The following is a 15,127-nucleotide window of genomic DNA, read 5'->3' on the forward strand; positions in this document are numbered from 1 at the left end:
AGACTGCAAAGCTCTGTTCCTTAGTTTCCTTCAACTCTCTCAAATACTACCTTCTGGAGAATACCCTTCTTGATCGTTCTAGCTGCTAGGGTTTTCCTTCAGAGATCATTCTTCATTCATGTTCTCATTCTCTCTCTCCTCTCTCTTCTTTTCTCTCTCTCTCTCTTTGTTTCTCTCCTTCTCTCTCTCTCTCTTTGTTTCTCTCCTTCTCTCTCTCTCTCTGTCTCTCTCTCTCTCTCTAACCCCCAAATTATGTAACTACACATTCATATTATTACTTACACTTACCACACTCACTCACTCCTTAAGTACTTATTTACATGTTTTATCCGTACCCTAATATAAGATGTTTCTTTAGGGTAGGGAAGCCTTTCACCTTTCTTTGTATTTCCAAGTGCCACAATATATTACTACAGAATTGGGGTGAGATTAATTAGTCTTTTAATTGTGAGGGCTCTTTCTAATACTAAACAGACTACTATATTTTGGGGATGAACACAGTTCAAAACTAAAGGGATGCCCCCAAAGTGAGGAATGGCTCAAGAAGCTGTGATATATGAACGTGATAAGAGTACTGCTGTGTTGGAATAAATGAAGAAATATGATTTTAAAAAGACACAGATTTTTTAAAAACAATTTTTACTATGAAATCAGTATTATAAAAATAAAAATATTGAGAACTTTAATAAAGTACAGAACCAGAATAACTTAAAAAATAGCAATACTAAAAATAAACAACTTTGAAAGCTGTAAGAACTAAGATCAACATAATGACCATTCATGATTCCACGGGACTGATGATGAAACATGCTATCTACACAAAAATTTAGGGTGCAAAATGAGATATTTTTTATAAGTCATTGACTGCATATTTATTATAAAAATTTGTTTTTCTTTTCTATTTTAATGGGCTAAGGGAAGAGAATAGATATTTGCATCCATTTTTTAAAAATAGAGAATTGGGAGTATGTTATGGATGTAAAATGTTGCAGGCACATTCAGATGAGGTTACTGTACTTAACTGCTTTTCTTTGTTACAAGAGACCTCTTATGAAGTGGGAACAAACTGTATATGTTTGAAATGTAAAAACAAAACATCAATCAAATTAAAAAAAAAAAAAGGTCCTTGGAGAAACTGGATGACTCTATAAACTAAATTCTACAGCTAACCCTACAACCTTGAGACATATGTGATGTATTGTTTCTAACCTTTCTGTGGCCAAGCAGGTACCACACCATGCTTCTAGGTGCTCAGGAGGAGGCAAAGGTTCTTTTTTCTATCTCTTCCTTCTACTCCTAAAGAAAATTTAGATCTACTTCCCTATTTCAAGAAGATGAAGTAATCAAGTAAGGCTGGATGAAGGAAGAAAGCATAGTATGAAAGTAGAGGATGGCACTGGGGCTGTTCCTGGTCAATTCATTCTATTTGTGGGAGTGAACAGGGGTAGTAATATGACAGTATTTCTATAGTTCTCAGACACTGCACTGAATTCTCAGACTGGAGTCTGAGCTTTGCAAAAGGGCAGAGAAAGAAATAGTAAATACAGGAAGAGTATTAAGAAGGAAGTATGTGTACAAGCAATATCTTATTCTTGTCCCACAGTTCTTTGGTCTCTTTTTTCCCCTCACCCTTACCCTGTTTTTGCTTTATCAATAAGAGGATTTTCAGACTCAGTGAAATGGGAGCTATAGAAATAGAAGAAGAAAGGAAAAGACTTTCACATGGAAAGAAGTAGAATTTTGGAAAAGTAGCACTAATGGATGGAATGTATATATAGACAAAATGTTATAAATAGATATTTTAAAACATTATAAACAGATATTCTGTTTTATTTAGATTAATAGTATTTAATTTGTTTAAAAAAAAAAACAGTGACATATAGAAAACTTCCCTCATGCTCAAGGTCACACAGCTCTTAACAAGGGCAAAAGGAGGGCCCAAATCGAGGTCTGCAGATTCAAGGCTCTTTCTTCCCCCATTATACCATGCTACTTCATAAACTGAACATCCTGGAAAAATGGACTTTCCCAAGCTCCAGCTCCTTCTCCCAGAACTCACATACGCAAACTTGTATGTATGTATACGTTTGGAGGCACCAATACCATAAAGAATAAGCAGACTCATGAATACATAGCCTCAAGCTACTCAATTAACATGTCACAAGTTTAGAACACTGAATCAACTGTTCCGGACTCTTCCTCCTTCATTCCCCTTTACTTCAGCAGTCCTTTCGTCCTAACTCTGATCCTTAGGATCACTCTCCTTTCTTGGAAGTTCACTTTACTTTTTACCTTATGATCCCAATTTTTAACTTTAGTTCCTTTTTTATCCTTGGAGGAAAACATGGACTTCTTCTTTCTAGGTTTTAGGTCAAAACTACTCATCCTGTGGCCACTTGGATATGATATATATGATATGATATAACTCAGGTATTAACTTGTAGCACAAGGGGTAGGAAACCTGCAGCCTGAAAACTACATGTGGTCTTCTTAAATGAGGCCTTTTGACTAAGTTCAAGTTTTACAGAACAAATCCTTTTATTAAGGGGATTTAGTCTCTGAGGTTTGGATTCAAAGGGCCTCACTTGAGGACTTAGAAGGCCACATGTGGCCTTGAGACTGCAGGCTCCCCATCCCTATGACCATAGGCTGTGACTTAGCCTATGCCAAAGAAATACTGCCAATAATAACTGTCTAAGAAATAGAGTGATCCAACAGTCTCTGTTCTGGGCAAACAAAACTTTGATTAACATTCCTTTGGTCCAATCTTGATCAGTTCAGCCTGTAACACATCAGATCTCTCCCTCTTTTCTTCCCTTTCTAACCTACAGGGTCTCTAAAACTTTCTATCTCCTTAGCAACTTTGACCTCTGGCATCAAAAGACCACTTAAGTTGACTGAAATTCTTTACACTCTCTTCAGAGGTCAGAACACTCTTCTTCTCCTCCCTAAAAGCACCCTTTACTATGTTATATTTCCAGATCTTCACATCCAGACTATTATATATTCTTAAACAAGTATTAATAAAAACTCTTAGCATTTCTGTATTTTATTACAGTTCATTTTGGGGGCTACAGTCTTTTCAATACAGAGATAACTGAGGGGGAAAGGATGAAAGGATATAGGTTTCCCTAAGTGAAAAAGGACTATTTTAAATTGAATCAGTTTGAGTGAAGCTTCACTCAGTTTCACCTAAATAAAATGTATTTTTAGAAAAGACTCTAACACAGAATTTCTTAAAAATTTCTATATTGTGTATCACTTTAGCAATCTGCAGCAACCTGTGGATCCTTTAGAACAAATGTTTCTCAATTAACAAAAAGTACATACAGTCACAAAGGAAGAAACTAAGCTGTAATGCATTTGTCAAAATATGAAAAACAAACTAACTCACAGACCTCAGGTTATGAGCTTTTGCTAGAGTTACTGTCCAGTCTGGCCATCTGAATTAAATTTACCTCTTGAAATTATACAGGGATACCATGTATAAAGAAATAACAGTCTATAACTGTCCTATATTAAAGAGTGGTTAGTTAAGGAATCTCACATTATTTTGAAGATAAAGTCCTACTGTTGACTGGTTTTTTTGGTAGCGTTTGGAATCAAAGATCTTCAGTCTTATTTAACAAGTGAGAACAAGACCAGCATCTAGATCTAAGTCAAAATGGAGAATCATATTCAATTTCACTTTTATTTCAAATACTGAGAACAATGGGAATTTTACTTCTTTTCCTGAAAGAAAAATTGAATCTTTTAGTTTTTACTTTCAAGACACGTAGGATATTTGCATCTGGGTGTTTGGCCAAAATCTCAATACTGCATTTCTTTCAAAAAGAAAATATTTAGATAAGTACTAGAAAAATCCCTGCCCCCCGTGATTATATCAACTCTTTAACCATAGAGTTACTCCTCTCCTTTAGAAAATACAAGCAGAATAAAAATTCCCAACACAGTATCAATCAAAATATAGTCATATATGTCCTTAAAATTATTCTATCTTCTTGAATTAACATTTGTGCTCCTCGGTATTTTAAAATGATGAGCTGTGTATCAATTTAAAATAAGTATGTCCATTAATTAATGCTCTGATCCCCTGCTACTAACCTGGTACTGTACAATCTGTTATTTTTCACTGTCCTATATATCATCTGTTCCTAGTGCTGGTCTGTTCCAGGAAGACAGACAGCTGCAACACTATATCCCTGTTCAACCTGAGGACCATCTGACTTTAATTGTAGCACACAGCTTGATGTGGCTCTGGTTATAAGAAGCCAAAGTATTGCACTGTAATAATCTGGAAAAGCAGAAACCTGCCAACAGAGGGCTGAAAACAGGGACTTGGGCTGTCTGGTTGCCTGACGGGCTGCAGGAAATATGATTAATGAGCAAGGTATAATGATATCAGGAACCCGATTAGCACCACAAAAAGGTCACAGATCAAAGTAGTATGCATTTCATGAGCTACAATCATTGCATAAAAGCTGTAGTCTGGAAGAAGCAAACCAAAAAAGCAAAAAAGGGAAAAAATACCTCATGCGATAACACATTAACAGATACATAAAATACAATACTAATCATTTAGTCAGTCCTAGGAGGTTAAAAGGAAAACATAGAATGAATCAACCTGAATTATACTATATAAAGCTTTGTTCATCGTATTTTGGGACGTCCAAATTTCTTCACAAAAATCAACAAAGTAATATTATTCCCCTCCCTCACCCCAAATTAGAGACAAAAAATTACTCGTGGCGTAAAACTCATCCAGTTCCAAAAGAAAACTGCTTTTGCATTTGACTTGCTACTGATTTCTAATGTCTGTACACTACAGAAAAAGAAATATTCATAAAATAAACCCTAACATCTATGAAACTGACAGAATCAAAATAAAAGCCAAGTACCTTCAGATTTTTTTTTAAAAACCATAGCAAAATCTGGAAGCGTTTTCACATTGCAGAATACTACTACAAAATAGATAATTCCATAAAAACAAAGGCTCCCAAGAGATCTGATTTGGTTGGTGAGTTACCACTTTCTAATATCCCCTACTAGTTCTCCATTTTCAGGAGAATACAGCATAAGGATGGGGGTGGGGGGATGAGAAGGAGGACCAGCTTACAAGATGAACCACTAAATCCTTCAAGTTGTCAAATTAAAACACTGATAAGAGATGAAATCTTTAAAACATGACTATCAGCCAAGGTTCATTGTAAAACCAAAAAGAATACTTCACTCCTCCCTCCCATCCTCTCCCACCCCTGCCCCAGCATGTTTAGCAACACTACATATACTCGATTTAAAGAGGGTTCCCTTTAGCCTTCAAATTACCTTTGAGCCCATGTTTCAATAATTCTATGGCTCTAATCACAATTACTAATTTTTTGTAAAGGTCTCCTCAAAAGAGTAAGTAGAGAAGAATGCAAACACCAAGCCAACTCTGCCATCTCTACTTTTCCCTCACAGAAGCTACTAACACATTTCAAGTAGAGAACTTCCCGCCCACTGCAAAGCCATGTGTGGGAGACTAAGTGTAAATGCAATGATACAGGAGCATCTTCGGGCATGATACACATACCATGTTGTACAATTTCAGGAGCAAGACTGAGATTAGTGTTCAGGGGAGTGAAATAAAACAGAGCTAATGAGAAGTGAGGATGTATTTTTAAACATTAAAGCATTATTGAGACAACTGAATTTAAATATTTTGTCATTCAACAGCAAACTCAAAACTATAATGGATAGTTTGGAGTTCTAAAATTGTAATTACCAAAAAAAAACCACTATTAAGAGAAACTGAATTATAAATACAAGGAATAAAACCTACTTTACTGCTGTGAAATTTTTGTCAAAAGTTAAAAAGGACAATAGATAGATATTCTTTCTTAAGGATGACAAATGCTAAATAACTAAGGACAGGACATTTATATGTCACGTGTCACCTAAGCAATTGTAACTTGAGTTGTAGAAAATGACTTTTTTCAATGAAAATGTGGAAGATGATCTGAAATAGTATTTCCCATATCAAAAAAGTACAGACTCCTCAACTTAAAACGAGTAATATTTGCTTTATGAATAAAATTTAAAACTGTATTTTTGGTAGGACAAATATATTTTGAAAAGTGACAACAACACACCATGCTATGGGCATGAATAACTCTTAGTTATCCTACACATAGATAATATCAGCAAAGCGTAGAGTTCAGGAACATCGCATCACTCTGTAAACTGCAGCCAATTCAGCTTTGTACAAAAGGACTTGGTTAGTTTTTATACACCACATGAAAGATGTCATAAGAACAGGCCCTTGACAGACAAAGCCAGGATTACTATCTTACCAATCTGTTTATGCGAACGAATTCTTCTGAACTTTTGGCCCATGGAGGAAGTTCAACATCAGACACCACTGTCCCATCATCCATCACTCCAAGATTATAATTATTGAAGTTGACAAACATCTCAGGGAGATAATAAAATTCAGGGATCAACTCCTACATAAAAATAAAAGACAATGTCACGTTAGGAACTGTAGAACAATGTATAGCTAATCACGCAAAGAAGTGATAATGTCTTATTGTGTGGAAGAAGAAATGGTTGAATGAATAAATTAAACACAAGTGGAAAATATTTTTCTTTCTTCCTATCTATCTAGATAAGAGAGTCCTATCAGATTTTATCTAAACTTGAATCACCACTCATAGCATGGTGATGGACTTACCTTTAGGAAACATTTTGTAACATGCTTTCAAATGCAAATACATGAGTACTTTAAAAGCATGATTTTAAAATTAAATATATAAGCATTGGTATTTATAAGACTATGCTATACTATACTAATAATGATGTCTTAAGATTTTCAAAGTAAATAATGGATTTTCCCCCAAAATAACACACAATAAGAAATTTTAAAACCTACTTTTTTATGCTGGAAAACATCAAGTTATATTATTTTTATGTTTTTACATATTTTTATTAAATCTGTAAATATTCAATTTCAGTTTTAATTACACTAAATTTAAAATTACACTAAATTTTACACTAAATTAATTACACTAAAATTTAAAAACAAGAGAGGAGCAGACTTTAGATAGAATTTGGTCACTAAAAATCAATACATTAAACTAGTTAGGAAATGAATTTCATAGGAAATTGCTAGAATGTTTTCCTCTTACGAAGTCCAATGTGCATGTCACTTAAGAAGCAGAAAAATGCAGGCTCTGTGGCTTTTATGTTCAGTAAGTCCAACATGTAACCTTGTCAGAGGCCCAGTAGATCAGACTGAAAATCCAGTCTTGACATGGGTCAGTGGATCAGTGGTCTCCCAGATACCCCCTCAGGGCTAGCTACGGCAAGAGCAGCTTTCAAAACAGGGGAGTAAAATAGGGAGGTCACCCGATTGTGGACAAGGTCAGTGTATGCTAGCCAGAGCAAAGACAGGAAAGATCAAGCAGGAATTAAGCTATTATCACCTCCTTCATCCATGTGAAATTCGGCTTGACTTTGAATTGTACATCTTTTGTTTACAATCACCTTAATTAACTAAGCGGGGTAAAAATGAGCTTATCTCCCAAATGCCTGACAAGTACCTGGTGAGAAGAGGCTGGAAACTATTTAAACTAGACAAATGAAGGAGAATGGGTAAAGAGAACTATTTTACAAGTTTAAAGGTATAATAAGTTAAGGAGTTGTCACACCAAAGTTTCAGGGTTTTGATCTCTCTTAGAAAGTATAACTGCTTTGATATAGAATGGGAAAGAAAGATGTATTCATTCTTTAAGAGAATTATAGCCATATACTAAATTACAATGATAATACAAATACTGGTACAATACATGGCCATAGATACCTTAAATATCAAGTTTATTGCATATACATTTCTGATGGTTTAAAAAACAAATACTACTTTTTTGCTTCTTTTATCATCTGAAAATGACAGGCTCTTATGAATACATATGACTTTCAATGTATGACACACAAATATTAATCCAAAGAGTAAAAACAAAAAAAACCCCACTGTTACATCATCAATACTAATTCAAAAATAAAAATAATTCATAACCTAACAGAACTGCCTCAGGGCCCCCAAACAAAAATGTCACATTTTCTCCTTTCAAACAACAACAATAATAATAACTTTATAGAGCTGGAAGGTTTGCAAAGTGCTTTATATATTTCATTTTACTTGATCCTCAGGACAACTCAGTGATGCAGGTAGGATATTTTCATCTCCTCCTCTTCCTTCTCACACGCTGTACAACTTAGAAAAATGAATCTCAGAGAGGTTGTTCAATTTATCTAAGATCACACATCCAGGGATAGAAATAGAGGTTTGAAAACTTTTTTAAAATGAAGATCAATGATCTTTCCACTCTATTACAGACTGAGGCAACAGCAGTTCTACGAAGCATGTTTAGATCAGTTTGGTCACTTCTGTTGTGACTCTACTTGGGGTTTTCTTTGCAAAGATACTGATTTACCACTTCTTTCTCCAGCTCCTTTTATAAACGAGGAAACCAACGCACATACAGACTTTGAATTTTAACTTCAAAGATATTATTCTACATTTTCTAAAAATGGCTACAGTTAACACTTAACCTTCTGTGGAAGAGTTTCATTTCTACACAGGGAGTGGCAAACAGTAAATACATAATAAATGCTTGATGAGCTAAATTGGGAAAAAAACTGGCTACCACAAAATAAGTATATAATAATTGTCTGTTGAACTGATCACATAGAGAACACCATTCTAGATGCTCTAGGGAAGTGTCTCCAAAAGGCTAGAGGCCTTCAGGAGACTATCTCATCACTTCTGGTGGGAGGGGATCTTGGCCATATCTCAAGTCATACGAACGGTCAATGAGGCAGTGGGAAGCCAGGCCCTAGCTTATCTTCACTGCCACAGCTACTGTCATGGGGTTTGCCTCACAACCATACATAATCTGATATCCCTCCCAACTCCCTTACTTCCTATCCCCTTTTCTACTGTGCAATATGCTTACATGCCCCCTTATGAATTGCTTCACAGATGCCCCTGGGCAAATTCCACCTCCATCACCTGATGCCCAAATTACTTCATGGCTGTGGCTCTGGCAGGCAGCTGCCAGAAGCCTCTTTTCATTTTGGGTGGGGCAGAATGAACTGCAGAAAGGGAGCAGGAATCAATAGCTGTGAACAAGTCACAAGTATTACCTTTCCTCTGAACTCAACCATCTTCTCCTAAGCTTTTCTATTACTATTGAGAATAACATCATTTTTCCAGTCAAGTTACTTTTTACAACCAGGGCAGCTAGGTGGTGCAGTGGATAGAGCATCAGTGCAGAAGTCAGGAGGACCTCAGTTCAAATGTCACCTCAGACACTTGACACTCACTAGCTGTGTGACCTTGGGCAAGTCACTTAATCTCAACTGCCTCATCCTGGGTCATCTCCGGTCATCCTGATGAATTCAGATGGCTCTGGAGGAGAAGTGAGGGTGGTGACCTGTACAACCCTCCCTCACTCAAAACAAAGTTAAGTGCAAGTCATGTCATCATTTCTCTGATGGCATGGTCTTCTTGGGCAGTGAAGGATAAACACACACATACTTTTCACAACCTCAGCACTATCTTCTATTTCTCTCTTTCCCTCATTCCATAATCTACATATCTCAATCATTTGCTTTATCTTCTCTGTTCTATCACCACATCTCACATCTGTCCCCTTTCCCTATATACATATATATGTATATATATACACACACACACACATACATATATACATATAGCTATCATCCTTGTTTAAATCCTTGTTTAAATATACAACACTTATCACATGGACAATTACAATAGCTTCCTAAAATGGATTTACCTGCCTCAAGTCTCTCTCCTCGTCAGCTCGTACTCCACATAGGTACCAAAATGATTTTCCAAAAGCACAACTGTGACCAAATTACTCTACTACTCAATAAACTCTACTTGATCTTTATTGACTCAAGAATCAAATATTATTTGATACTTACTGTATCATTTTAAATGTATATTTTTCTATTTATTTACTGTACATAATTATTTGCACAGTAGCATATTTAAAACACACATATGCTGGGGAAGCATGCTTGAAAATTTTTTATTGATCATTTTTATTATCAAAAAAGTTTTGTGACCATTTCTATGCAGGATATAGTGATGAAAAAGAAAACTCTTATCTCCACGAAATTTTCAATCTAGTAAGATAAAAATTATAGAATTTTTCTTCTATAATTATAAAATTATAAAAAAATTTATAAGATAAATTAATTATAGTCCTAGAAACAAAGAATTTTAGAACTGAAAGTTCAAAAGAAACCCATTATAATCTCTTCACAAGATTATAGGAATTGAGCTGGAAAAGAATTTGGAGGTTAATCTAAACCACCCCCTTCCTTACAGATGAAAAAACTGAAGTACAGGGAAGTTCAGAAGTCATGCAATATCACAGAATGAAAGAGGCAGAAGAAAACTTGGTGACAATCTATTTCACTCACAGAAGAATACCTCCCATAACATACTTGACAACTGGTTAGTTTCTGCTTAAACACATCCAGGGAGGGAGACTCAGCATTTCAAAACGCAACCCATTCCACTTTTGGAAAACTCTAATTATTATGAAGCTTTTCCTGATATCAAGGCTAAACTTTCCCTTTTGAAACTTCCCCTTATCCTGGTTCTGCTTCTTAGGGACAAACAGATCAAATCCTTCATCTACATGACAACTTCTCCAAGTCTTATTTACTTATCACCCTTATTAGGATATAATCTCTCTGAGGAAGGGGTTGTTTTATTATTTTTGCTTTTTACACACACACACACACACACACACACACACACACACACACACATATACACATTAAGATACGTAGGCAAGTGAAGAAACTCAGGATAAGGAAAGGGGAAATGTGATGGAGAGGATTTGGGTAACGGTCAAAGGAGGGTGACAGAAGTCCTTTGGCCCCAGAATCTACCACAATGCCTGACACGTAGTAAACACTCAATACTTAATAAATACTTGTTGACTGACTGATTATTGTCCCATCTGCCCTAAGTAAAGATTGTGTCTATTATTTGATCCCCCTTTTATTGTAATATGGCTAAAAAACCCAAACAAACCTGAAACTTTTTTTGTTGTTTTTGGCTTCTGTCACCAGTCTTGGCTCATTCTTAGCTTTAGCATTCCCGACATTTTTACTATGTCACAAAATTATATCTATATTCTGCTACTTAGCCTTGCTTTCAGCTTGTGTATTTTTTATTTTCATCTAGGTTGGCTGATGAATTCTCTGTTCATCTACATCAGGAATCAGGAAGGAGAGGGGAGGGGAGAAAAGATCAAGTCTAATCATAGACCACTGTGATCTCAGAAGAACCAAAATTGCACATAAATCAAAGGGCAATGAAGGTTTTCTGAAAATAAATGAATAAACAGAATAAGCCATTTGCCCATGTGATTAAAAAATTAAGGAAATACAAATTGTCAATTAAAAAAGCAAATTAGTAGAAAATATTGGCCCAAGTATAAACCAGTAAAACTGATAACCTAAATGTGATGGATATTAACAAAAATATAAATTATTAGGGCTGACAGAACAGGAAGTAGAACATAAATAACCCAGTGTCTAGAAAAGAAACTGAACAAGCCATAAAGAAACTCGCAAAGAAAACATCCCCAGGAAAAGATGAATTTACAATTGAGTTTTATCAAACATTCAAAGAGTAATTGCTTCTAATATTGCATAGTTAGCAAAGAAGGGATCCTATAAATTTTTTTCTATGACAAATATGATTCTGATAGCTGAACCAGGGAGAAATAAATCAGAAAAAGAAAACTATAGACTTCAATCTCTAATGAATACCAATGCAAACGTATTGAATAAAATACACCCAAAGAGGCAATAAAAACATACTGTGATAATTACTATACGCTATGACCAGATTGCTAGAACGCATAGTGGGTTCAATATTTGGAAAAAAAGAATATAAACAAAATAGATCACATTAAGAAAAACTAATAAATGGATGAGGACACAAAAGATGCAGAAAAAGCTCTTGACAAAATACAATATCCCTGTATGTTAAGAACACTGTAGAGCACATTAGTCAATGAGCTACTCTGCACTGCGGTAAATGGCTTTATCTAAAACTGAGAGCCAGCAGTGTGACGGAAGGATGCTCGAGGTGTTCCCAGTGAGATTAGGGGTAAAGCAAACACGTGTATTGTCCCCATTATTTTAGATGTACTTCTAGATATGCTAGCCATGTAAATAAACTAAGACAAAGAAAGACCTGAAGATTTACTTAAAAGAATACTAGAGATTCCACTAAAATATTACGCTAACACTTTGCTGGTTAGCTAAGCTCCAGTCATCCACCTCAGCATGCTGCTGGTTGTCTGTGTGACTGAAGTGAGCCTTAAGAACTCTATAAACCAAATATGTGCCCAAGAAGGGCAAACATTACCAGCAGGCACGATTCTTTCAGGGAAGAAGGGGAGGAGGGAGAGAGGGAAGATGAGAGGAAGAGAAGAAAAGAAGAAGCGACAAATGGAGGGAGGGGGAAAAGGTAGAAAGGAAGGAAGCAAGCAACCACACAAGCATTTGTACCTACTGCATGCCAAGCATTGTGCTAAGTGCTTTACAAATATTTTCTCAGTTGACTCTCTTGACAATTCTGAGAGGTAGATTCTATAATTATGCTCATTTTATGCTTAAGGAAATGGAGGCAGTCAGAGGCCGGGTAACTTCCCAAAGTCACCAAATTTGAACTCACGTCTTCCTGACTCCAGGCTCAGAATTCTATCCACTGTGCCATCTTGCTATCTCATTTGGCTAATCATTTTATTTGGACTCCAGTCTTTCAGACCTAGAGGCAGCCTCTCAGGAAGACAAATCTATTATCTGAGAAATTCTCCCTCACCAACCCCCCCCCAAATGTACTCCTTGCTCCTCTTTTATTTTTTTTAAGACTCACTTTATTTAAGCTTTTCCTAAGCCCTGAAAGATCTTTCCCTAAAACTACATCATATTTACTCCATTTCATATTTCTGTATTGTATCTATATATGTCTCCCTTATAAAATGTAAACTCCTTGATATCAGGAACTGTTTTAGTCCTATCTTCTGGTCCTCAAGTCCTACTTTACTGACAAAACACAGGATACAAATACAAAAATGAGATAGGAAAAAAATAGTTCCTGAATGAAAGGAGCTTCCATTTTGTGGATATATTTGAGGATAAAGTATGGAAATGGAAGAGTCATAAAATGTACATTTATATAATTGCAAAGAAAAATACCAAGTAATTTAAGAGAGAGCACCAATAACAGGAGAAGATTCCTGCAGGAAGTGACACAAGATGTGCTTTGAAGGAAGACAGGAATCCTAAGAGGCAAAATTAGATAGAGAGGTCCAGACTAGTGGACTATCAATTCGGCAGCAGTGTGGAGAGTGCATTAAAGTGAAGAGACCAATTTAGAAGATGATGAGAAACTAAAATAATGTGATGACTGTGCGAGAAAGACATTTCACACTCATTTGAATGAAGGAAAATAAAAATCAACTATTCTTTAATCAGTAGCTGGGCTTGGCAATTTTTTCCCCCTCAAATTCTTTGTTTTCTGTTTTGTTTTGTTTTTTTACCTCCATTAGGTAAGACTACATTATTGATATGTAACAAAAACAAGGAAGTTTGTCTTTTAAAATTCTGAGCAACAGCTCTGATTCCCAAATCTAATTTAGTTCTGAATATCTTTTCCTAAAAGTTTTTTTTTTCCCTTTTGAACTATTTTGGAATTTTTTCAAGGGTCCGTGATCTGAGGAGTCCAGAGAATTATTTTTTTGGTTGAGGAACAACAGCTCATTTTATTTCAGAGTCCAATGCTCATTTTTGTGTTTCGACCTCTGCTAGTTGATCTGCTAAGCTTGTAGTTAAGATTCTTTCCCTTGCACTTTCAGTCTTTCAGCCTCTTTCTATGACTCCCAGTCTCTTGTGCCTGGTTTCCCTCCTCAGTGTCCACTTTTTCTCCGTAACCTGGTTCCGTAAATGTCTCTGTTAACAGGCATCCTCAAATTCCTTATAGTGTGAATGTATGAGATTCATTCAACAAGTACCTACTATGTACTAGGTCAATTGTAAGGTGTTGAGATACAGTGACAAATATGAAACATGCCCTGCCCTCAAATGACTTATATTATTGGAGGGGTACAGAGGATAAGTACAAAATAAATACTAAATATATAAAAAGTTATTTACTGAAAAGATCAAGCTAGACCTCCTGGAGGATGTGTGACTTGAACCTAGTAGGACACTCAGGACTCTCCAGGAAAGAGGTGGGAGACAGCCTGCACCAAGGCACAGGGGTCACAACCCAGATCCACCATCCTCACCAAATCCCTCAAAGGATCAAATTCAAGTGATCAACAGCTGACTACATTTGAAGTCCTCCATCACCTCATCCTTTCCTACTGCCCTAACCTCAGCTATTACTAATATTAATAGTGCAATCCAACCAAATTCATCATTCATTTTACCCATCTTCTCCCCAACAATTTTAAATCTCACTTTCTCTGGGAAGACTTCCTTAATACTCCTGATATGTAATCATCCTACTTCTTCTGAATCTAAGTAGTCCGTGCTATCTGTACCACTTATTTTTGTCCTTCTCTATCTTTATGTTTGTATATCTTACCTCTTCTACTGTCATGTGGATACACTGAGGGTAAAGACAGTTTTATGTCTTTTTTGTGTGTTTTTAGCTCCCAACATTGTGTCCTGAACATAGTAGGCTCTTAGTAAAATGTGGTTGATGATTTCCTAAAAATCTATTCAGTCCTTGCCTGTTGACATCCTTCACTCCTTTCATGGTTCATTTGTGTACCACTTTCTTCATGAAATCTCAGACTGCCTAGCTAAAAGTGATCTCCCTTCTCAAACTTCCCTTTGAATTTTCACCATATTTAGATTCTGTAAACAATTTAGCATCTAATTACATATCTGACACCTCCTGTTTGGTGTTCAATGCTAACATATAATTAGATGCTGCATTATATTGGATGCTGGAGACACAAACCAGAATTGTAGTTTAGTTCTGCAGTTGTGTCTGACTCTTGGTGACTCCATGGATCAC

General features: G+C 35.9%; 1 protein-coding gene across 4 annotated transcripts in view; it reads right to left on the minus strand.

Annotated features, from left to right (window-relative positions):
• The window catches only part of LRBA (LPS responsive beige-like anchor protein), a 783,746-nt gene that overhangs the window by 131,437 nt on the left and 637,182 nt on the right, over positions 1-15,127 (minus strand). For all 4 annotated transcript variants that reach the window (XM_072621222.1, XM_072621224.1, XM_072621221.1 and 1 more), the window contains one exon: positions 6,333-6,485. In XM_072621222.1, coding sequence (XP_072477323.1) covers positions 6,333-6,485 — 153 coding nt within the window. The remainder of the gene's footprint in view (positions 1-6,332; positions 6,486-15,127) is intronic.

Source organism: Notamacropus eugenii, chromosome 6 (assembly GCF_028372415.1).
Source record: "Notamacropus eugenii isolate mMacEug1 chromosome 6, mMacEug1.pri_v2, whole genome shotgun sequence".
Taxonomy (NCBI): Eukaryota; Metazoa; Chordata; class Mammalia; order Diprotodontia; family Macropodidae; genus Notamacropus; species Notamacropus eugenii.